Genomic DNA, 23,509 nt, shown 5'->3' on the forward strand with positions numbered 1-23,509 from the left:
CATATACAGCCACGGCAAACACGAAACATGGACCATTCGCTGACATGGCGGAGGGGACACTATAAATTGTTCACTGGTCACGAAGGGTACATGGGTTGAACAAGAGTAAACACAATCGCCCTATCCTTCTGATTACACTATCACTATTATGATGTATATTGTGTATGTCGTTCAGATATTTTTCATGAATCTAGTTTCAGTATCTACATTTAGACTTTACACATGTTAGAAGCTCACACATAACAATTACCATGTACTTCAGTTCCTGTAATGTACAGTATTCACTGAAGCAATTGCTAGGTTTTACTTACAAGAAAAACACAGATTTAGGATTCTCCCTTTCCTCGATTTGCATTCGCAAAACATCGGTAATTTCCGTACATCATACGTGTGTCAGTGTTATTCGAGTTAGTGAATTACTACCACGAAGTACCTAATGAGTTGCTATTGGCAACGGGGTACATTGAAAGGTGCCCGTAGCTCCCATACCTTAATATAGACTTATGGTAGTCTTAGCGCTAAGGTGCCCGTAGCTCCCATACCTTAATATAGACTTATGGTAGTCTTAGCGCTAAGGTACCCGTAGCTCCCATACCTTAATATAGACTTATGGTAGTCTTAGCGCTAAGGTGCCCGTAGCTCCTATACCTTAATATAGACTTATGGTAGTCTTAGCGCTAAGGTGCAGCGCTAAGGTGCCCGTAGCTCCATACCTTAATATAGACTTATGGTAGTCTTAGCGCTAAGGTGCCCGTAGCTCCCATACCTTAATATAGACTTATGGTAGTCTTAGCGCTAAGGTGCCTGTAGCTCCCATACCTTAATATAGACTTATGGTAGTCTTAGCGCTAAGGTGCAGCGCTAAGGTGCCCGTAGCTCCCATACCTTAGTATAGACTTATGGTAGTCTTAGCGCTAAGGTGCCCGTAGCTCCTATACCTTAATATAGACTTATGGTAGTCTTAGCGCTAAGGTGCCCGTGGCTCCCATACCTTAATATAGACTTATGGTAGTCTTAGCGTTGAGGTGCCCGTGGCTCCCATACCTTAATATAGACTTATGGTAGTCTTAGCGCTATGGTGCCCGTAGCTCCTATACCTTAATATAGACTTATGGTAGTCTTAGCACTAAGGTGCCCGTAGCTCCCATACCTTAGCATAGACTTATGGTAGTCTTAGCGCAAAGGTTCTTTGTACAACACCAAGCAGGGAAGCAATGATAATAATAAACAATTGCATTCCTGGGACTCGGAGAGTAGTCCGGAAAATGTAGAGAAAGCCGGATTGCACAAAATCCGGATTTGACGGATCAAAGGTAACTATATAAGTGTTCACCGCTGGACAATATACACAAACCAGTCAACGGGTTGTTTATTGACCAAGCGGACTTTCTACTCATTCCGTATTATTCAGCAATGTTTTTTTTTTTACGTGTAACTACCTTCTACCTTTGGGTCCGAAATCCGAAAACAATGAGTCCGGTATAGAGAGCTTTCTCATTATGGCAACAAAGAAGGATTACGTCCAGATGGTAAGTTCAGTCTGGTTTATACAGCAATCCGATAAATACAGTGTCCGAGTTGAACAGAATGCACTGTATTTTTATTTGTCCCCAAATCAGACGAAATAGTTCTGCTTGTTGTTAGTTCCTCTGCACGTATCGTTGTTTTCTATTGTTGAAATACTTCCATTGCGTGTACGTGCCTGAAGTACTTAGCAGATAACGTAAGTGGGTCCCATTGCACATGACAGGAAGTACTTCAGTAGGGGATAAGTGTACACGACTTGGCTGCCCATAGTGTAAGCCTACACAACAAGCAACGCCTTCTTATAAATCCAGAGGTAACAGACCGGTAAGAATCATATCACAACCTATATACATGTGACCTTTCCCTGTGAACAGCCAAGAGACGAAATCATGTCGACATCAGCGTTTGAGCAGTTGCAAAACGATTGTATTTCATCTTCGTTTCCCATGAAGTGGACGCTGTCCGCTTATACTGTGAAATCTGATATTGTTGTAGTTGAATGGTGTCAATATTAGTGTTAATTAGTATGATTGTTGATGTTTCTTTGTTGTAAACGTGACGTTGTGGTTGACTTATCTCAAGGCATAACAGAATAATGCGAATATATGTGACAAAGCAAAAGCGGAACTACAGCGCGTAACGCTTCGTGGAAACCTTGGAGCTTTTCTTTGTGGGCGCTTTCGTTTTGCCACTGTGCTTCGTGATAACAATAAGTAGGGATCAGCACAGCACGTTATTGTATGTACATGTAAGTACATGTGTGTTTTGAGATATAAACACGAAAGACCTCAACAAAATGAATGAACACGCCCTGTCGGCGTTGTAATGAGATTGTGCTATAAATAGCACACTAGCGGCGGCCGTGTGTTGTTATTCCACGCAGTCGTGTTATATGAGAAGCCAAGGAGGAAGGCCCACGCTATAACACGTACTAACGGAGACTTTTGATAGCGAAAGTTTGACGTCGAGCAGTGGAGATTTCAATTGTTTGTGTACTTTTTCCAGGTTCCAAGGTTTTCTATTAACGTCATTTATTTTCATATTATTTCAAACTCTTGAAATTTCGATTTGTTAGCTCACTGATTCGAGGAGAGGTGAGGTGAAATGAGATTTGGTTTTGCTACTTGAGAATATTAGGCTCGTATGACGACTAGCACGAGTGTGTATGCGTGTCTGTTTTTGTTTTTTTAAAGCGGCCTTTAAAGTGCCATCTCACTAATTAAGATACCTGGTGCAGATAAGCCTGAATGCTCCACTCAAAGGAATTCTCGAGCCGACCAGTCCTTGTTGTTTTACCCGAGTGCCAGACAGGAAACTACAAATACCATATTTTAACATGGTAGAACACGGCCGAAGATAAAACCCGTGACCTTCCGCTTTCCGGGCGGACGCTCTAACCACTACATCACGGAGGCGGTCTCTCATTGGTTGGATTAGGTTTTCGTTGTTTTACGTTTTCTCTCTTTATGTCGATTGTTTTTTCGGAGGTACAAGTCTATTTATACAAATCGTTGGGTATTACATTTATTTATTTTTTAATACATATTTTGTATTTTAAGTGAGGCTTGAACTCGACACTTTATTTCCGGAATAATGCTGATGCCATCAGTGATGTGATCTGAAACCCAACTCAACTCACGTATCGTCTTTATTCCAAATAATATGTCGATACGTAAACGCTAAAAGTGCCATCGGAATTTCAATTTTATATTTAAAACTCGATGTTTCGAAAAAGTAATCGAGGGAATCTAAATACCGAGAAGATTGTCAAACTAACGGGATTTTTTTTTTATTTGAGTTGTTTTGAATGAGAATGGCGAGAAAATAATTGGAACTACGAGACAATATTTAAAGTAACGAGAGAAAGAACAGGAAACTTAGAATGCTCAACACGTAAATCAGTGGATTGTCCGACCCAAGCTAGATTGTTTGGAGAGTGTTGTCATATTGCTTGAATATTGACTGCAAAGCGGGACAAGCATAATGGTCGACAATACTGAAACTGTGTTTTCTCGTATTTCCCAGTCTGGGCGGCAGGGTAGCATAGATGCGTAATGTTGGGACATACTTACGCATTCTAGCTTCTTTATGCATAATGGGAGGTACGAAAATCTGTTTTTCCCCTCCCCCTTTCTCTCAGCTGTTGGAGTGGAGGAGTAGCCTAGTGGTTAAAGCGATCGTTCGTCACGCCGAGGACACGGGTTCGATTCCCCTCAAAGGTACCATTCGTGGAGCCCATTCCTGGCTTTTCCCCGCCTTGATATTCCTAGAATATTGCTGGAATATTGTTGAATGTGGCGTAAAAACCAATCTCACTCATATTTCCCCAGCGTCATTCACATATTCTATCTGCTGTACTTTCAGATCGGTGAGGATGAGCTACTGTTACGTTGGCAGCCAGCATAGATTTCCCGACACTGCTGTGTGTCTGGGCCACCAGAATGATGCGGGCAAACTGTGGACGGCAGTCGCCAACACCCAACACGGCTGGGTCGGGGGCAAGGCTAGGGGAGACACCTGCTGGTACTCCTACGACGGCAGGGAGCACACCACTAAGGACTTCTCTTGGCTCACGGCACCACACGGAAGAATTGTAACGGTCCAGAACAGAGGCAACTGTCCACCAGGTGCCGTATGCCTCGGCAAACAAAGCGACAACAACGACTACTACGCTGCCTTGGCTAAATGTCCCCAAGGCCTGGTTCCTGGTAAGGCCAGAGGCAATACTTGCTGGTACCCATATGGAGGCCAAGAGCACATCGCCAACGACTTCTTCTGGCTGGTGTGTACGTAGATGGCGACCAAAGCGGTACTGAACACAACTCACTCAATCACTCATTCCCCGGACTTAATCAACATGCCATAAGAGAAAGCGTTAGAATGTATAGATAATTATCTAATACCTCAATCGTTAATGTGATAAACTGTGAATGATACATATTTCATCAATAACTGCCCAAAAGCGTTGTGTATGTGATTAGAATCCATGTGCTGACGATGTGTTCGATATTACAGCACATTGTATCCAGGTATATCGTTGTATAATTCCCAGACAGAATAGTTTCAGTCAGTTGTGAAATACAGTCTGCCTTCCAGACAATCTTTTCTTGATTGCTTCTGAAATAAATAAAATGTTTTTGGTTCATCTTGCATCTTATTCTAATATTTTTAGTATGAAGTAAGACCATTCTTGAACTGAAAGTTGGAGGGAGAGATTAGTTTACCTTGCTGGGACCTTCACAGAGCTCTCGTAGGTTTAAGATCTCGTAAATTTCCTCGTAACATCCCTACCTCCTTTACTATAACATAAGAGGTACCAGTGTTACGAGAAAGCTTACGAGAGCTTTGTGAAACGGGCCCCTGGTCCGGTCGTAGCGCTGAAACGATCATCTGGGTTTGAACATGACTCCGACACGTTAACACAGACTTACGACGCTCGTAGCTATCCAGTGGCTTTGAGAAACGGGGCCATGATGCGATAGGCAGTGGAAGATCCTTGGGGTTTGTTACTCAGAAGAGTCGGTGCCTTGTTAGACAAGAATTAGTCAATCAGTGACTAAATTTGTAGTATTATGCCTGATTTTATCCGTCAGCGCCATTAGCGATCAGCAAAACAGGACGTGTGTCGGTGAGGAAGGGCGTTGGGCTAGGCAGTCCCCGTAATCGAGTCCTCTGCGATCCTCCTTTTTGGAACTGCTTTCCTGTTATTGCCCTGAAGCTCACTTTTTTTGTGTGAATGAGAGTGTAAACTAGATACCTTGATTTAAACTGTCAGTACATGGACCACTGTACCTGAAACGTTGTTTCGCGTGATTAATAATAATAAGAAACAGTGAAATGGTAGCACGCGATGAAAAGGTAGACCTATCTACGTACTGAGTTGCTGCCGGACCAAGGGAGACTACTGCTGTGTCCGCTGATTAAAAAGCACATGATCGTGTACATGAATATGTATAATTTTTAGAAAGCTTGGAGAGGAGATTCGATTAAATGGGTGGTGAAATACCCGGACCAGGCTAGCTATATTCGTGGCCCTATAAACTTCTTAAGCCCATTCTTAACACATTGACTACGATCAAAGTTAAGAATTCTTAGGGCTACGAACGTCTCGAGAATAAGGGCCCTGCCTCATTTAGACTATACCATTACAGGTTACAGGAAAACAAAAAGAAATACAAATACACTTCCGTTTGACTTGTACAGTAACGCAATATTTGCTTTCTAAAACTGACTCGATTAAAGAAATATAGGTTACCACGCGAGTGTGTAAATATCCTGCATTGGGGATAGACATTGTATTAAGCGAGCCTATGTGCGTAGTAATACTTCACGTCACAAGCTCGGTGACGCATTTTCTACTGATCATTCAGGTGACTGCTTTACGTCATGTAGTTCCCAGTTAGATTTTATCTTGAAGAGCGTATTATTGTCAACAAATGTTAACATTAAAAATGACAAAAACACGTGTGGAATTTGGGAAAAGGTCAGTTAAACTTTTGAACAACAAATATATTGTTGGCGAGGTGCACTTGTCAACTAACAAAGTGTCAAAGAGTTCATTCGAGATTTTCCTGGCTGCTGTCCGTATCAATGGTTGCAAGACGCCTGCGTTTCGGTGCTGGTGAAGTCGTAATCAGTCCCATCTATCATTACTAGACAACACTTTCTTCTCATCAAAGCACTCACAGTACCGTAACCACGGCCGTCAATCTGGACACGAGCGCCGATAGGTGGGCGTGACGCCATGTTTGTTTACAGTGTGAAAGAAGTCCTTAAAATCTGCATATGACCTCTCTAATTTGCATCAGTATCCGTACATGACCCCAACGGATACCGAAAATATCCGTTGGCTTTATCCTGCCGAGAACATTATCCACTGTGTGATAAAGGAAGTTATACATTCGTAAGTTAATAAGGAACTAACAAAGTGTCAATCAGCTCATTCGAGATTTTCTTGGCAGCTGTCCGAGACAATGATTGCAAGACGCCTGCACTTCGGTGCTGGTGAAGTCGTAATCAGTCCCATCTATCATTACTAGACAACAATTTTCTGCCAGGAACACTACCCATTGTATGATAAAGGAAGTTATACATTCGCAACTACTCGTCTCTTTCCGTGACCTACAAAGTTATACAGATCAACCCCAGTATCGTTCGCAGAAAATGTCAGCTGATTGGCAATAACCGTGTTCCAGCAAGTCAGCGTTTCAAAACCGGTAGCACCAAATATTTAAAAATAATATGACCATGTGTGGTCATAGTAGTGGATGAATGCAGTGTAAATAGCACAAAACTGTCAAACAAAATCTTCTAATCAGAACTGGCCGAAGTTTAGGATACACAAACGTATTGCACACTAGACTGAGACATAGTTGCCTCACGCAAAACGTAGATCTGTTTCGGGTTAACCTATTTGTAATTGCGAGTGGATGTGGTCCTCCATGCGAAAATTCATTTCTTTTCTTTTATGAATGCACTTTATATGATGATTTTAGGAGGCCTCAGATATTGATAAATTGGGAGGCCAAAACACACTGCACACTATATTATTCGGTGGCCCTAACCTTAACGATTTCATGTTTTCAAATATGGTTTAGTCTGTAAACTGTTGAAAGTATAGAAACTATGTATTCACCAGCTTTGTCTCAAACCTGTTAATGAAGGAGATGGTCGGGTAATCTCATCGTTAAACGTTCACTCGTCACGCCGGCAACCCGGGTTCGAATCCCCACATGGGTACAATTTGTGAAACCCATTTCTGGTGTCCCTCGCCGTGATATTGCTGGACTGTTACTGAAATCGGCTTAAAACTAAATTCACTGATTACCTGTCACTCAAATTTTATTATATGTATAAATCACAGACTGTACAAGATTTGTAAATTTTATTTATTTATTTATTTATTTATTTATTTATTTATTTATTTATTTATTTATTTATTTATTTATTTATTTATCATGGTGAAACATCACCAGTGTCATATCTATCACATGTGCACAAGTATCACAAGCTCAAGATTCGGGAAAATGACGTTCATCAAATGACGACAGATTACTCATATTTCACGGAATACGTAAAATAAATATTATAAGCTTCTGATTTTGTTCAATTAAATTAAAACATAATGACAAAAATCAAAATACCCCCTTCTGTAAAATAAAGACATACTGTAAGCATTTGGGGAATCGAACCCGCCTCTTCGACTTGACTACCGAACGTTTTAACCACTAAGCTGCCCAACCACTCATTCCAACAAGCACCAGCTTTTATTGCAGTGTGAGATCTAAACCCCCTAAACATCACTTGCCAAGCATGTACAATGTCAAGCGGAAACACAGTTTGGATCAGCACTCCCGGGGAAGAGCGTTTTCTAGGAAACATGAATAAGTAACGACCTAGCCCTTGACATGAATAACACGCAATCTGATTGGTCGGCGATGGTGCTATTTGTGTACAAGCAGCTCTCATGCTTGACAGATCCGTTGTAGTGAGGTCTACTAACCGACTCCGTATAGCTGAAAATCCAGGTCAGCGCCAGCTCAGGTATGTTGTTATTTATGTCGTCAGATATGACAGGACAGTTGGGATGTCAGATTAAAAACAATTCGTCATTTGTCAATTCCAAACAGGTGTAGTCTATGCTATGTACCGTTATGGGAAACATAGTTTGTTGTACAAAGCCGCTATGCTAGCTTCTGCTTCTGTCTGTGCAATACAGCAGCTATATGACAGCGATCTGTATAGTCGAGTCCAAACCAGACAGTCCAGTGATCAATACGCATCTGAGCAAAGAATCTACGTCACTAGAATACGATTACATGTATCAATCAAACCATCCGATCCTGTTAGCGTCTTACAACAAGCATGGGTTGCAGGGAGCTGACTGTAACCACACGTGAGGGAAATGTGGGAGGAAAACCCGGAGTACAGCGTGCCTCGAGATCGATGCGAAAACGAGAATGAGTATACGAAACAGAATGTACCCAACAAATACGGAATATGATTTCGGACAGCTTGATAAAATACACTGAACATTGTTTATCGCCGGGAGATGTATTTAATAGAGGCTGAGCCTCTTGAAAGAAGTGATCTAACAAACTGTGGATCAGGGCTTCCCTACGCAGTATAAATGCCTCAAACACAATACAGGCCCTCGTGGTCCCAGTTCAAATTAATCGACAAAGGTGCGGTGTGTTTGAAAGTTGATATGAAATGGAGGCGTCAAAATTATATTTCGTTTACCCGTGTACACTGATTAACTGTTTTTGTGCTAGCGCCCTGCATGCAGTAACTGAGTGAGTTTAGTTTTACACCGCACTTAGCAACATTCCAGCTATATGGGAGCGGTCTGTAAATAATCGAGTCTGGACCAGACAGCCCAGTGATCAGCAGCATGAGCATCAATTTTTGTAATTTTGAACCTGTGACATGTGTCAACTAAGTCAGCGAGCCTGACCACCCGATCCCGTTAGTCGCCTCGCCTTTTATGACAAGCATGGGTTGATGAAGGCCTGTTCTACCCCGGATCTTCATGGGTCTGCTGTAAGTGAACTCCTGATTACTATCGTCACGGAGACATGTCTGTACCGTTCGACCGCAGCCGTGACATCCTGCTGACATCTGAGGTTTGGACACACTACTTGCACATGTTTATAACAACGTGCTGCAGACAGCCTGCAGATCGATTAAAAATACAATGACTGCCGATAAAACATCTGCATATTGATTACGCTCGATTGTAGAAGAACGGATATTTTAAAACATCTCAGAAGATATTCTGAGACATACCACTAAAGAAAACTGAAAGCTTTTAGAAGGGATTGTATAGTCAGCACGAAAGGTGACCTATCTCATTCATGTTGCAGTCTTCAGATAAAATGTTTGTATCACCAAGACTTTGGTGATAACACAGCTTGTACGAACATACTGCTGCTTTAGCACAGTTTAAAAATACTGATATCCAGTTATATGGTTCAGTCGGGATATATATTCTTCACCTGTTTCTTTTCTCTGACAATCTAACATTGGCATGTCACGGTGACCTCCAACAAGTGTGTATTATAGAGTCTGGACCACACAATCCAGTGATCGGCAGCATGAACATTGAGCTATGCAATTGACATGTGTCAATCAAATCAACGTCTCTGACCACCAATTCCTGATAGTCGCCTCTTACGACAAGAACGAGTTACTGAAGACCAATTCTAACCCGCATCTTCATGGCTTGGAGTACGGTGGAAATCGAGGCACAAGCAGAGAGAATAGCTGGACCGAGGATATTCAAACCAGCTGCTGGTTTCGTACAACTTAAAGAAATACTGACATCCGGTTACATGATATATGATGAGTTAAAACAGTGCAGTAATATCGTCAAGGGAGACTGGAGACAACAGTATGTTTTGAAATTTGATGTTTGTCCCATTGTAGAAAAGAATATTCGTACTTATAAACTGATACCTTGGGCTTAAGTCCTCGGAACGACAAATAGTTTGTTTGATGATTGTTTTACGCACTCAGCATTATTCAAGCTATATGGCGACGGACTGTAAATAAACAGACAATCGAGTATTCAACAGCATGCGATACGATTACATGTGTCGTTCACCTGCAGCACTGCAACCTTCACCCCATGTTCTACTACGTTCCCATGCAGCACTGCAACCTTCACCTCACGTACCATAACGTTCCCATACAGCACTGCAACCTTCACCTCATGTACCAAAACGTTCCCTTGCAGCACTGCAACCTTCACCCCATGTTCCACCACGTTCCCTTGCAGCACTGCAGCCTTCACCCCATGTACCATAACGTTCCCTTGCAGCACTGCAACCTTCACCCCATGTTCCACCACGTTCCCATGCAGCACTGCAGCCTTCACCCCATGTTCCACCACGTTCCCTTGCAGCACTGCAACCTTCACCCCATGTTCCACCACGTTCCCTTGCAGCACTGCAACCTTCACCCCATGTTCCACCACGTTCCCTTGCAGCACTGCAGCCTTCACCCCATGTTCCACCACGTTCCCATGCAGCACTGCAACCTTCACCCCATGTTCCACCACGTTCCCTTGCAGCACTGCAGCCTTCACCCCATGTACCATAACGTTCCCTTGCAGCACTGCAACCTTCACCCCATGTTCCACCACGTTCCCATGCAGCACTGCAACCTTCACCTCACGTACCAAAACGTTCCCTTGCAGCACTGCAACCTACACCTCATGTACCACAACGTTCCCATGCAGCACTGCAGCCTTCACTTCATGTACCATAACGTTCCCATACAGCACTGCAACCTTCACCCCATGTACCATAACGTTCCCTTGCAGCACTGCAACCTTCACCCCATGTTCCACTACGTTCCCTTGCAGCACTGCAACCTTCACTTCATGTACCAAAACGTTCCCTTGCAGCACTGCAACCTTCACCCCATGTTCCACCACGTTCCCTTGCAGCACTGCAGCCTTCACCCCATGTACCAAAACGTTCCCTTGCAGCACTGCAACCTTCACCCCATGTTCCACCACGTTCCCTTGCAGCACTGCAACCTTCACCCCATGTACCACCACGTTCCCTTGCAGCACTGCAACCTTCACCCCATGTTCCACTACGTTCCCTTGCAGCACTGCAACCTTCACCTCATGTACCATAACGTTCCCATGCAGCACTGCAACCTTCACCTCACGTACCACAACCTTCCCTTGCAGCACTGCAACCTTCACCCCATGTACCATAACGTTCCCTTGCAGCACTGCAACCTTCACCCCATGTTCCACTACGTTCCCTTGCAGCACTGCAACCTTCACCTCATGTACCATAACGTTCCCATGCAGCACTGCAACCTTCACCTCACGTACCACAACCTTCCCTTGCATCATTGTGCTACAACATTCATTCACAGTGACACAATGATACCTTTTCAGAGAACCCTCAATATCTTTTCAGAGAACCCTCAATGGTACACACACACATTGTCAGTATGCCAACCACAGCGAATTTCGCCTCGCTAACGGTACCTTATGTATCTCAAACAATTCTGTTCCTGGCAATAAGGCAATAAGGTTGAATAAAGCAGCAGAGTGAAAATGTAATTTACGTTTCAGACTGCAGACATTCACCCACTTACCTGACCGTGGTTGTGTTCACAAACAAACATGACTCCTCTTTGGTGGAATATTGGTTTGACTGTGGTCTACGCCATCTTCGTCTCTGTTGGATCCTCACAAGTACATGTGCGAGTGAAGCGAAAGCCTGGAGACCGCCCTAAACCGGGTAAATAACAATAATAAAGCCTGGAGACCACTCAAAACCAGGTAAATAACGGTAATAACGGCTGGAGGCCGTCCTAAATCAGGTAAATAACAGTAATAAAGACTGGAGGTTGTCCTAAATCAGGTAAATAACAGTAATAAAGACTGGAGGTTGTCCTAAATCAGGTAAATAATTAAGCATGAAGACCGTCCCAAACCGGGTAAATAACAGGAATAAAGACTGGAGGCTGCCCTAAACCAGGTAAATAACAGGAATAAAGACTGGAGGCTGTCCTAAACCAGGTAAATAACAGGAATAAAGACTGGAGGTTGTCCTAAATCAGGTAAATAATTTAGCATGAAGACCGTCCCAAACCAGGTAAATAACAGGAATAAAGACTGGAGGCTGTCCTAAACCGGGTAAATAACAGTAATAAAGCCTGGAGATCGCCCTAAAGCGGGTAAATAACGGTAATAACGGCTGGAGGCCGTCCTAAATCAGGTAAATAACAGTAATAAACACTGGAGGCTGCCCTAAATCAGGTAAATAATTAAGCATGAAGACCGTCCCAAACCGGGTAAATAACAGGAACAAAAAGTGGAGGCTGTCCTAAATCAGGTAAATAGCAGTAATAAAGCCTTGAGGCCGTCCTAAATCAGGTACATAAGTAAGCATGAAGACCGTCCCAAACCGGATAAATAACACTAATAAAACGTAGAGGCTGCCCTAGACCAGGTAAAAACCATTAATAAAGACTGGAGGCTGCCCTAAACCAGGTAAATAACAGTAATAAAGACTGGAGGTTGTCCTAAATCAGGTAAATAATTAAACATGAAGACCGTCCCAAACCGGGTAAATAACAGGAATAAAACGCGGAGGCTGCCCTAGACCAGGTAAATAACAGTAATAAAAAGTAGAGGCTGTCCTGAACCAGGTAAATAACAGGAATAAAGACTGGAGGCTGTCCCAAACCAGGTAAATAACAGTAAGCGCGTCTTAAACCAGGAAAATAACGGTAATAAAAACTCGGGGACCGCCCTAGACTAGGTAAATAAGAGTAATAAAACATTGGCCTCGTTTAAACATTTCCTTCTTCCTGTTGTATAAACAGCAGCATTAAACGTCGACACCCCCCTGTACACAGCAGGGGAAAAAAATTGTGCATACAAGAAATACAGTGTATTAAAAACACAAATTATTAAATCTAAACAAGTCTTTTTGGTGTAAAAAGGTTTCCCGGTACCTGTCACACGAGTATCATCTCGCAAAAGTGAGTGAGTTTTCTTTTACGCCGCATTCTAGCAATATCATATCAATGCAGTGGACAGGAGAAATGGCCTTAACCACTGAACCCTTGTCTCATTCTGACGAGTGGACACTTTAACCTCAAAGCCACCCCGCCGCCCTTCATTTTGTGAAAGCCACATCTTACAAGAATTTTTCGTGGTTTTTATTTTCCAGGTCAGTGCCTTTCCTTCAACAGAGGCGGCACTAGCAAAGTCCATTTTTATGCCTGTTGCAACAACGTCAACGACACTGACAAGTCCTGCGATGGACGAACCTACCAGAGAGGATCAAGTACAAGCTACTGCGGCTCCGGGGGAGCGGACAAAGGAAAAGGGGTCATTAGGGCGGAGTTTGCCTGTGGGGGGTGTCCCGGGCAGGGGAGTGTTGCTAACAAATGCAAGCCAATACCAATATTTGACCTTCCTGGGACATGCTGGCTGTTTACGAAATGTTTCAAAAAATATTGCAAAAAACGTTACAGTGCCCAGAGCAGCGGTTTAAACATGCAGGTTGTTGATCCATCTAGTACTTCCATGCCTGACACCTGTTACAATACAGTGTGCGATCCTGGTGAAACTACCGCCAACTGCCCAGTCGACTGTTGCTTCAAGCTCAACCCGTCTAAGTGCACATGGGTTACCAATGGCACGTGCATTCCTGAGTACTGTGACACGCCCTCTTGCTCAGTTAATGGTGCTGTTGGACTCACAGTGACCAAAGACGCATCGAGTATTGGCGTGTTGGTTCTTGGAGTACTGGCGCTGTTTTTGTATGTCTAGAATATGGCTTTTTCTTTCATTCATCCTCCACTATTTTCCGAAAAACAATTTTGTCACGCTATCATCCGTATACATTATGTTAGGAATCGGACCTGGGCCTTTGGTGAAACGAGTGAACGACATCCGAGTTAACAGAACTTTTTAATTGTCCATTTGGTTTACGGCAGGGTCCTGTGTTGATTCCTATGTTGTTTTCTTTATTTATAAATGAACTTTCTGTAGAAATCAGAGATTATGGTAAACATGGAGTCCAACTGTTTCCAGGTGTACTTGAAGTTCTAATGCTTGTGTCAGATACTATTGGTGATTAGGTTTGATGATGATGACGACGACGATGATGATGATAACATAACCTCTGGGCTAACTTACCTTTCCACCCAAGTGACATGTAAAGGGTAGGTTCATACTCATTACTTTACAGATGACGATCACTAGATTCACCAACTTACTAGGTTCGATTCTCTACATGGTCACAATACGTCATGTCAATTCGTCATGTCTGTCGGTTCCAGATATTGCGGAACTATCCGTCAAACCCATGCCTACAAACGTACTCATTCATTCAGATGGAAGAACTGATAACGTTATCTTTATCATCTTCACAAAGCAATAGATGACATGTGTAAATGTATAGAAAGGTGAAACGCCGAGTAGAGTTCTGTAGAAAAACAACTTCTATAATATTGCTCATATCATCATGTAGGAAGTTGTATATTAAAAAAACTGTCGTCGTTTCTAAATGCCACTCAGAGAAATTCTAAACAAATGGTCGCTTTAGAATCAGACAGGAATACCTTCTAGGTTTCTGTCCGATCTTGAAACCTACATATTTGCCTACCAGCGACAAGACTTCTCAAAGAGGTGAGAGATTACAAGCGTCCTGGATCATCAACGCCTCCATCTTGAATGTAGCATCATACTGCAACCACGTGCAGCTCATGGTGATGGACAACCTACGAGTTGACGAGGAAACGTACTTAGCAAGAGACGAGGAAACATGTACTTAGCAAGAGACGAGGAAACATGTACTTAGCAAGCGACGAGGAAACAGGTACTTAGCAAGAGACGAGGAAACATGTACTTAGCAAGAGACGAGGAAACAGATACTAAGCAAGAGACGAGGAAACGTGTACTTAGCAAGAACACACGTCTATTCCCCTCTCTACATGTAAATTATATCTACACGTTGACACCTGTGCAGACTGAAATACGTTATTCCTGGATTTGTCATTCTGAGACTGGCACAATCACTGGGGGCGTCATCAGTTGAGTTGGAATCCATGTTTGATTGTTTAACATACTTACCGTTGACTTACTGGACACATCAAATCCTGACCACTGTCGCCCTACATCGAGCTTGCACACGCTGATTTAACTGAAATGACGTGCAAGACAGTGTGGTGATCACATCTCCTACTCATTGATACAAAGGTATCCCAAGAAACGATAATCATATTGCCGTGACATTTGCTGTGCATCTCCTGTGTTCAGGGGACCATTATCTCTAACTTTAATCAGCCATCACTAATAACCACTAACCCGGTAACCCGATGCTAGGTAAAACTTCCCAGGGTTAGTCAAAATAGAATCACAGTAGTCCGGTTTTGCTAGTGTACATTTTCAGCCTGTGAAAAATTCTCTTCATGGCCTGTTTTCATAAAAATTTCCTAATTCTTTTAACAGTTTTTGTTTTGTTTTGACGACAATTCTGAGCTTAATGAAACTACACAGGAAATCTTTACAGTATCCCCGTCATAAACGCGTCGGGAAATCAAGTGCTAAGAGTGAGTGAGTGAGTTTAGTTTTACGCCGCAGTCGGCAACATTCCAGCTGTATGGCGGCGGTCTGTAAACAGTCAAGTCTGGACCAGACAATCCAGGATTCAACAGCATGGGCAACGATCTGCGCCATTATGAACCGATGACATGTGTCAACCAAGTCAGTGAGCGTGACCAATCGATCCCGTCAGTCACCTCATACGACAAAAGCATTGTCGCCTTTTATGCAAGCATGGGTTGCTGGAGACGTATTCGACTTCGGACCTTCACGGGGCTACGAGGGAAACAGAGTACAGTGAATATGCGCATACGTGAGTTTCTGTTTCTGCGGCGAGAACAGATGAAACCTCCCACAAGTGGACGCTCCCCAGAACCAACCAATTCCAGTGACGCCCATGTTGTCATGCCACCATTCAGAATGCCCACACTCCGGCCCAGGGATGACTTATCGTCACATCGCTGCCACAAGCAAATTTGCATATCATGTGACCGGAGTTTTTCTCTTGTTTGTAAATAAATGCGCATAGCGATTCGGCGAGGTTTTCATATTGTTTTACACTATTGCGTAAATATTCTTCTACAGCTGCATCAGTAATGTTTAAAATTTATGACAATACATACAATATTTCAAACCGGATGCGTCGTTGCTCTCCACAAGGCTTTGGTGATAGCACGTGGAGCAGTGTTCGAATTAACTGCCTGCTCAATAGCAAAATGCTAGTTGACCTTTGCTCGAACCTGTCAAAAGTTACTGAAACTGGCCCGAGTGGCGACTGAGAATGTATTATCTTATTATGGTTCCTAAACCCTGACTTGCTAATTTTAGCGACGTCGTCCTGAAAAACATAGACAAATAGTTAAATGCACCTTATTACAAATAACTATCTAAATTGTAATCAGTAACGTCATCGGTTAGTTCAGAAGTGCCAGACAATGACCCCTGTGACTCACCATTGGTTGAAAGCAAAACCCAGAGGGCTAAGAAAGATTCTCCAACCCCAGAAATATGAGAAAGTCAAAGATGATGAACAGGTAGATTTACATCTGTCTGAGTCAGAAGATGGTCAGGCCCAAACAGCTGAAGTGTCTGAGACAGCTGCTATTATAGTTGAGACAGCTGCTATTATAGTTGAGACAGCTGCTATTATACTTGTGACAGCTCACAGATCGAGACATTTATCATGTGGAGGATTCTTCCAGTGATGATGACTGAAGCCCTTAAGATGATTTAATATGAAGATAATTATGCTCAACGCGTTTTGCGGGAGTATTAAATGGATTCCGTCTGTGCGTACGTACACATTCGTGTTTTCGGAGCAGATCTTGAAAACCGTTCACTGTTTCTTCACCAAACTTGGCACATAAAAAGATCAGCTGGTGTAATGGTGCCTTTTCGTAGTTTTAGACTTCTGAATGAAATACTTCTTTCTTAGCGTTTCCATGGCCAGAAATTTGACTTTGACTCGTATTGGTGGTAGTGTTCTTTCCGGAGCAGAACTCTAAAACCGTTCACTGTTTCTTCACCAAACTTGTCACATAGGTAGGTCTGGTAGTGTAATGGTGCTGTTTTATTAGTTTGGGAATTTTGAATTAAATATGTTTGGCGTTTCCATGGCAACAACTTTGAGTTTGACTCAAATTGGCGGTAGTGCTCTTCTCTGCAGCAAAACTTATAAACCATTCATTGTTTCTTCACCAAATTTCGTACATACGCATATCTAGGAGTGCACTGGTGCCTGCTGGCATTTTTGGACTTATATTCTGCGATTCCATGGCAACAAGTTTGGCTTCAGCTGAGTTTGGTGGTAATGCTCCTTTGTGGAGCAGAATTTAAATACATTTTAATGCTCTCCTTCCGCTTTGCAGTATACATGCCAAAACATTTGACATAATTATGAGACATATTAGACATATTCGTGAAGAGTATTTTGTCATTGCGTCAGATTTTGATGACTTTGTCTTCTTGTTTTAAAATGTATAGGTATTCTTAGAGTGTCCCATCAGTGTCAGAGGGTGAGGGTTACAGATCACATATACTCATCGTTATAAACAAAACCCCGCCATTAAAACTACTCATTTCGACATTTGATTGCCCTAAATCGACCTTTTTGACAACAGTGCACAGTTCTCTCCCGCGAACGAAATTTCAACCAATCAGAAGTAATATCTACTTTTCAGGGGATCGATAATGTTGTTAATAGGTTTGTCTAAACCTGCAATTGATTTGAAAAATGAAAACATAATTTTCACAATCTAATGTCATTTAATTTTTCTCACCTGCCTTGCTTATTTTCCGAGATATACTAGTAACTTGTTTTCATGCACGATTCTGTCAAAATCGCTTGTTGCCATAATATATACAAATCGTTCTGTCATGCAAAATCCTTTTGGTAATGATTCAGAAACATATTTAACTGTGAGTAGGAAGTAGTTTTGGTCTTTTTACTTGATGAAAACAAACCATAATCTAATCATGTCATGAGAATCCGACAGTCTGAGAATAAATTCTATTTAGGAATGTTTTCACTGAGTTACAAGATCTAAACTACTTTCTGCTTGTAGTACATTATGTATTTGACTGATAGGCAATAGGATTTTGCATGACATTGCTTATACAGTGTTTAAAACTCCCAAAATTCCAAGCAGGACAGCCGGACTAGTAACTTTTAAAATTGACCAGTCCGGACACAAAAGTGCACGTCCGGTTTTCAACAATAAACAACAGAGAAATCTGGTTTCTGAAAACTTTATTGCATGTAATGTGAAGTTACGGCTTAGCTACATGGCCTGGTGTAGAAACTAGAAATCTCTTTTACATTTTGTCTCACAATCAGGATCCGAGAAAAATGAGTCATAATCTGAATCATTGTCATTTTCCTCAGCAGCAGGAACCTTGACGTCATCATCTGTAGCTGGTTGCTGCTGAAACACAAAAACATCCGTCAGAGTTGGTAAGGGTGAAAAACAAACTACCTCGATCGCGTCTGAGGAAGAAATCCATATGTTACAAGTTGTGTCATGCAAAATCCTTTTGGTTATCAATCATTTTACTAGTAAGTAATGTTGATGTTTTGTAACTCGGTGGAAACAAATGTAAATAAAATCTTCTATCTCGGAAGCGAAGTAGGTGTCCAACCACCAGATTTAACCCCCTGGGTGCCACAGGGACATATATGTCCCTCCTCTTCACTCCTCACTTTGACGTCAAATAAAATTCTAAATATACCACGCACATATATATACTTCAGAGTTTTCAATTCTGCGGAAAATTCCTTTTTCGTGATACCATCCACTATTATCTCAGACCAAGGTAAAGTGCTTAAAATTGCCTTTCAAAATAGGCTTCATCGTAAATGTCGTCATTTTTCAAACTGTACAAAATCGAGATTCAAAGCGTTATTTGCTGTATGTTTTGAAATGTGAAAATCGGATAATTACTGGGAGTACTGGACTTCAAAAATAGTATATTAATGATCACTGATATCAAGTTTTCACGTAACTAGTAATGATAATTCTGAAACGTCACCGATGAACCCAGAATCGGTTGGGACGTTTACGAAAATACACTTACACGAACGCCGAAGTGCGCTTTCCGCCATATTGAATAGTGTTTACAAAATCACGTTTCGAGAAGGCCGATATTGAAACGCCAATTACATCAGGTATATTTCACATTCAGCTGCGACAAATGCATCATTGAATTCCCCACACATCTTAGAATCAAATTACAAATGGTCTTTGTCACCAATACCAACTGCCTTGATAAAACGAAACGAAAGGTACATGGTATGAAAAAGAACGCTGTGCTCGAAAGACAGCGCTTGTTTGAAATGCAAACAAAGAAAAAATCCGATTTTACACTGCGTAGCATTTTCGGAAAATTTCCAGCATCCAGCCGTGTAATTATGGCTTACAATGGCTCAATACGCTTAGTATATTCAGGAGAAGAGCATCGTTGGAAGAAATAGCAAATTAAAAATAAATACAATGCAATCATTTTATAATTCATAAGAAACTGTCAAACTATTAGTGCAGCGTGACGCCATGACAACGGTACTTGTTGGTATTTCTGGCTTCTTCCGTCATTTACAATGTAAACGATAAAAAGATATAACAATACACAGGTAGTCAGAATAGAATAATTCTGATTACTTACATCTCACATTTATGCACAAAAGATCCCTAACTAAGGAAAGAGTCCTCATAAAAGCCTGTGTACCCTTGTCAACGAAGCCGCAATTTTGAAAGAAATCGGTAGTGATGTCACACGTCAACATTGTTACACATACTATGCAATTTCTTTGAGGTGAAGGTCGGTTGAACAAGTGTGTACACAATGGCCATATCAGTCCGGTTGCACTTTCAGTATTGTGATGTATATTTTGCGTATCGATCAGATATATTTTTCATGAAACTGAATTCAGTATCTACATATTTCCATGTTCAACACCATATAATATGTGGATATAAAGTATGCGGTTGTATTCTTTGAAAGCTTTTGATTGTTTGAATAATACTTACATGGGAAATTGACTCAGTAAGCTATGTACTTACCACATTTTAAGCCTCTAGACAAGTGTTGGAAGATCAGACGTAGCCATTACGGCAACATGTGCTTTAGTTAACTTTCATGTACAATATTCAATACGCTGGGATAAATATTGAATTTTCATATGAACAGGTTAATAAACAGTGATTTAATTCAACCTTGCAGATAAAACTGATAATATTAATGAAAATGATTTGTACATTTTATGAAATGTAGAGGCACACATATTTAAAGGAATTGTCTTGTTCATTGCATTGGGCTGTGTCGTTTTTATAGACAAAACAATTATGAAAATTGATTGACCAGGTGCGAGTATGTCAAAAACGTTTTATAATTCATATTATCATTTTTAGATAACAAAGTCAATTCAAATTAGATTAAAACATATCTGATGGCAGAATATCTAACTCAAACAATGCTTAAAAATATATAAACCAGGTCATGTCCTAATTTGGACAAACATTACGTCCATGTTCTAATAGTTCGATACTGGCAAAGCGATCTCTTTGTACCTCTCATTGCATACTAATGAAGTGAAATAATTACATAATCATAAGAAGAAAAGCTTGTATCCTAAATGAATATTCAGATGTTGTGAAATTTTCATTTACGCTAAATTGATGTTAGACAGGTGCGCGTGTTACTCACAATACGATACGCAGTAAAACCGTCTAACTGTAGACATATTCAGGGCAATATTTCAGTGGCAAAACCATTCATTTTATGTTTGGTCTAAAAAGTGTTGAATTATGTCACAGAAGTCGAGATCTTTTACACATTCAGTTGGAATTAGGTTAGATATATCCTAATCAGCAAACCAGTGTCTTCTTTTTCCGACGTCACAAAATGCACAAAACATGCCATATGACGTCAGCTAAAATGTCGCATTATTTTCAGTTATTTCATTACATTTGAAAATGTGTCTGTTACTCCGTTAATAATGATGGAAAATTAATAAAAATGCTTCCACACAAACAAGGGAATATGGGAATCTCAGAACTAAATTATGTATCGGATAGGGACATCCACATCGCTATTATCTGCTTTCTCATGTAGTGCATCCTCTCACACTGGGGAACTTTGTATTAAAATAGTTTAGTTCACTGTGAACAAAACCTAACGAAACTATACTGTCCGTATCTACACCAAATTCTCTCCGTGTCATCTAAATTACATTGACCTAATGTAAACTATAGCGGATTTATGCCCCCTTATCTTTATACGTTCATGACCTCTCTGTCGACGTTTGACGTCTTAGTAGAAAATCGATTTTTGGCACTTATTGCTGGTCATTTTTTTAATTTTTTTTTTTTTATTATGCATCAGCACATAAATCCAGTTCACATATACTTCTGTCGTTCAGATATCAAGCTGTATTTTCTTCACTCACACTTTCCGTAAAGATAACAAATTTAAAAAATCGTAGCAGAGTGCTTTTATTGGTGCACGATAAAAACCGAAGAAATTTACTGTTTTTGAACGGACACATATTTATACCAACGGATAGGACATTAAATATTCTACATTTCTGTATAATTTTATAGTCGTATGCAGATCCGGGACCACGCGAGCGCAAATCTCGCACAACGTTCACTTTTCAAACCTTACGAAAATGTGCGCCTGAAAAAAAAATCGGCATCCACGGGGTTAATGCGTTCAGGCTTCTACAACGTTCGCTTTGACATCACAAGCAAACTATTTAGCACTAACTGAGGGGTCCCGTGGAAATGTGTGGATTGTAACACCATCACCTGACACCTGGGAGCATTTGACGACAACCTAATGATTCGGCATGTCTTTGTTGACGTCGAGAAATCAAAGAATTCACAAGCTCGTTACACATTTTATATACAACTAACTGAAAATCCTTCCTCACATGACGTCACAGCAGAGCTGTCACGTCACGACAGGGTTACCTTACCTCTCTTTCAACTTTTAATCGATCGGTATTTTTTTTAAAGTTCCGATTAAGACTAACCACAATTCTTTCATATGTAATAGGTAAAGCAGTACAAAAATGTGCTTATTCTTTCTTTAATAATCTTAAATAATTAATTTGTGAAGAGGATACTCAAACTGTCATATGCGTTGTTTTATTGTCTATAAGTTATCATAAATCGGTCGGGCGACATTTTGGATCACGAGCCCCAGTGGATAGTGACAGTTTGAATGTATTTCCAACACTGACGTGGAGCCCTACAATCCATGTAAACAAAGGGTCGCTACGCAAATCGAAATAATGTTTCCGGATAATTTCTCAGTGAAATCGGTCATAATCGACAACATCTGAATATAATCTCCCTGGTGATGCTGATCCATTTTAACAACGATGTGTAATTAGATGCGTTGACTCATCAAAAATATAACAGCTGTGAAATGTGTACGTTATATTGAATGAACTGTTTAGATGTGACGAATCGTGACATCTTTCTGTCCCGTGGCAGCGGTACTGTGCTCGATCGCCGCATGGAACAGTCAGCATACCGACAACTTGCCATCTTTGTGCAGTTATCTGTTGTGGGGATCTCATACTGAGGAGATAACCATACTGTACACGTGTTGTCGAATTGCAGAAGTATAGTAGTGTTTATATAGCTGCAAATATGACAGTATATAACTAAATCTACTACTGATCTAGTGTGTGTTTTCTGTCATATAGATTCTGCTGAATGCTACAACAAAATAAATTAAAACAAAATGCAAATAATGAATGTAAAACAGACTAATTTTATAGCAACGTCAGGCTACTACCTTGTTCAAGAATGTATCCATCAATATCCACATAAAAGAACGATATTCCATTCATCTGCAGCTGGTAAATAATCCTGCTCTGTGTCGTGTGTCTTACAACAGTCTAATTTGAGAAAAAGTAACACATCGTTTCACGTCTTTCACGTTGATGAAAACCTGCTAAACCTCTCATTGGTCACCCAGATAGCACACCTGGCAACTGATTGTATGGTGTCCGCCATTTTAAGTAATTTAGTTAACCAATAATGAGCAATCAATCAATCAACGCAATGGTAGTTAATTCTTTGAAGGGAGGATGTTTTTACACTCGCACTTTACGACAGGGTGTAGTCAGTAGTGATTAGTACATCTACACACACTGTCTTTTGACAAATCCGCTGTAGAAGATAAAAATAATTAATCAATCAGTGTGTTATCGGTCAATCCTTTGATCGATGTTTGTTTTTGTAACTCAGCTGATAAACTCTCTTGTATCACTCACATGCACATATTACATAACATACAATACATTTGCCATTACAGACCTTAATTTATAAGGAGAAATGCCAAATGGGAAGCTTTGTTGAGTAACCTAGAGGCGTTACCACTAAT

At 41.1% G+C, this 23,509-nt stretch overlaps 2 protein-coding genes across 2 annotated transcripts; both read left to right on the forward strand.

Annotated features, from left to right (window-relative positions):
- The first annotated feature begins 1,765 nt into the window (after positions 1 to 1,765).
- Positions 1,766 to 4,672, forward strand: LOC137260131 (uncharacterized). The gene is made up of 2 exons (XM_067797832.1): positions 1,766 to 1,851; positions 3,892 to 4,672. The coding sequence occupies exon 2, from the start codon at positions 3,902 to 3,904 to the stop codon at positions 4,319 to 4,321; it is 420 nt and encodes a 139-aa protein (XP_067653933.1). The 5' UTR covers positions 1,766 to 1,851; positions 3,892 to 3,901; the 3' UTR covers positions 4,322 to 4,672.
- A 3,280-nt stretch (positions 4,673 to 7,952) lies between these two features.
- On the forward strand, positions 7,953 to 15,516 carry LOC137259808 (uncharacterized). Its single transcript, XM_067797426.1, has 3 exons — positions 7,953 to 8,070; positions 11,627 to 11,795; positions 13,236 to 15,516. The coding sequence occupies exons 2-3, from the start codon at positions 11,678 to 11,680 to the stop codon at positions 13,838 to 13,840; spliced, it is 723 nt and encodes a 240-aa protein (XP_067653527.1). The 5' UTR covers positions 7,953 to 8,070; positions 11,627 to 11,677; the 3' UTR covers positions 13,841 to 15,516.
- Positions 15,517 to 23,509: the final 7,993 nt, after the last annotated feature.

Source organism: Haliotis asinina, chromosome 13 (assembly GCF_037392515.1).
Source record: "Haliotis asinina isolate JCU_RB_2024 chromosome 13, JCU_Hal_asi_v2, whole genome shotgun sequence".
NCBI classification, from domain to species: Eukaryota; Metazoa; Mollusca; class Gastropoda; order Lepetellida; family Haliotidae; genus Haliotis; species Haliotis asinina.

Coding starts and splice junctions, on each gene's coding strand:
- LOC137259808 (XM_067797426.1), top strand. CDS start 11,678: ATGACTCCTCTTTGGTGGAATATTGGTTTGACTGTGGTCTACGCCATC. Junction 11,796..13,235: donor TGGAGACCGCCCTAAACCGG/GTAAATAACAAT, acceptor TTTATTTTCCAG/GTCAGTGCCTTTCCTTCAAC.
- LOC137260131 (XM_067797832.1), top strand. CDS start 3,902: ATGAGCTACTGTTACGTTGGCAGCCAGCATAGATTTCCCGACACTGCT.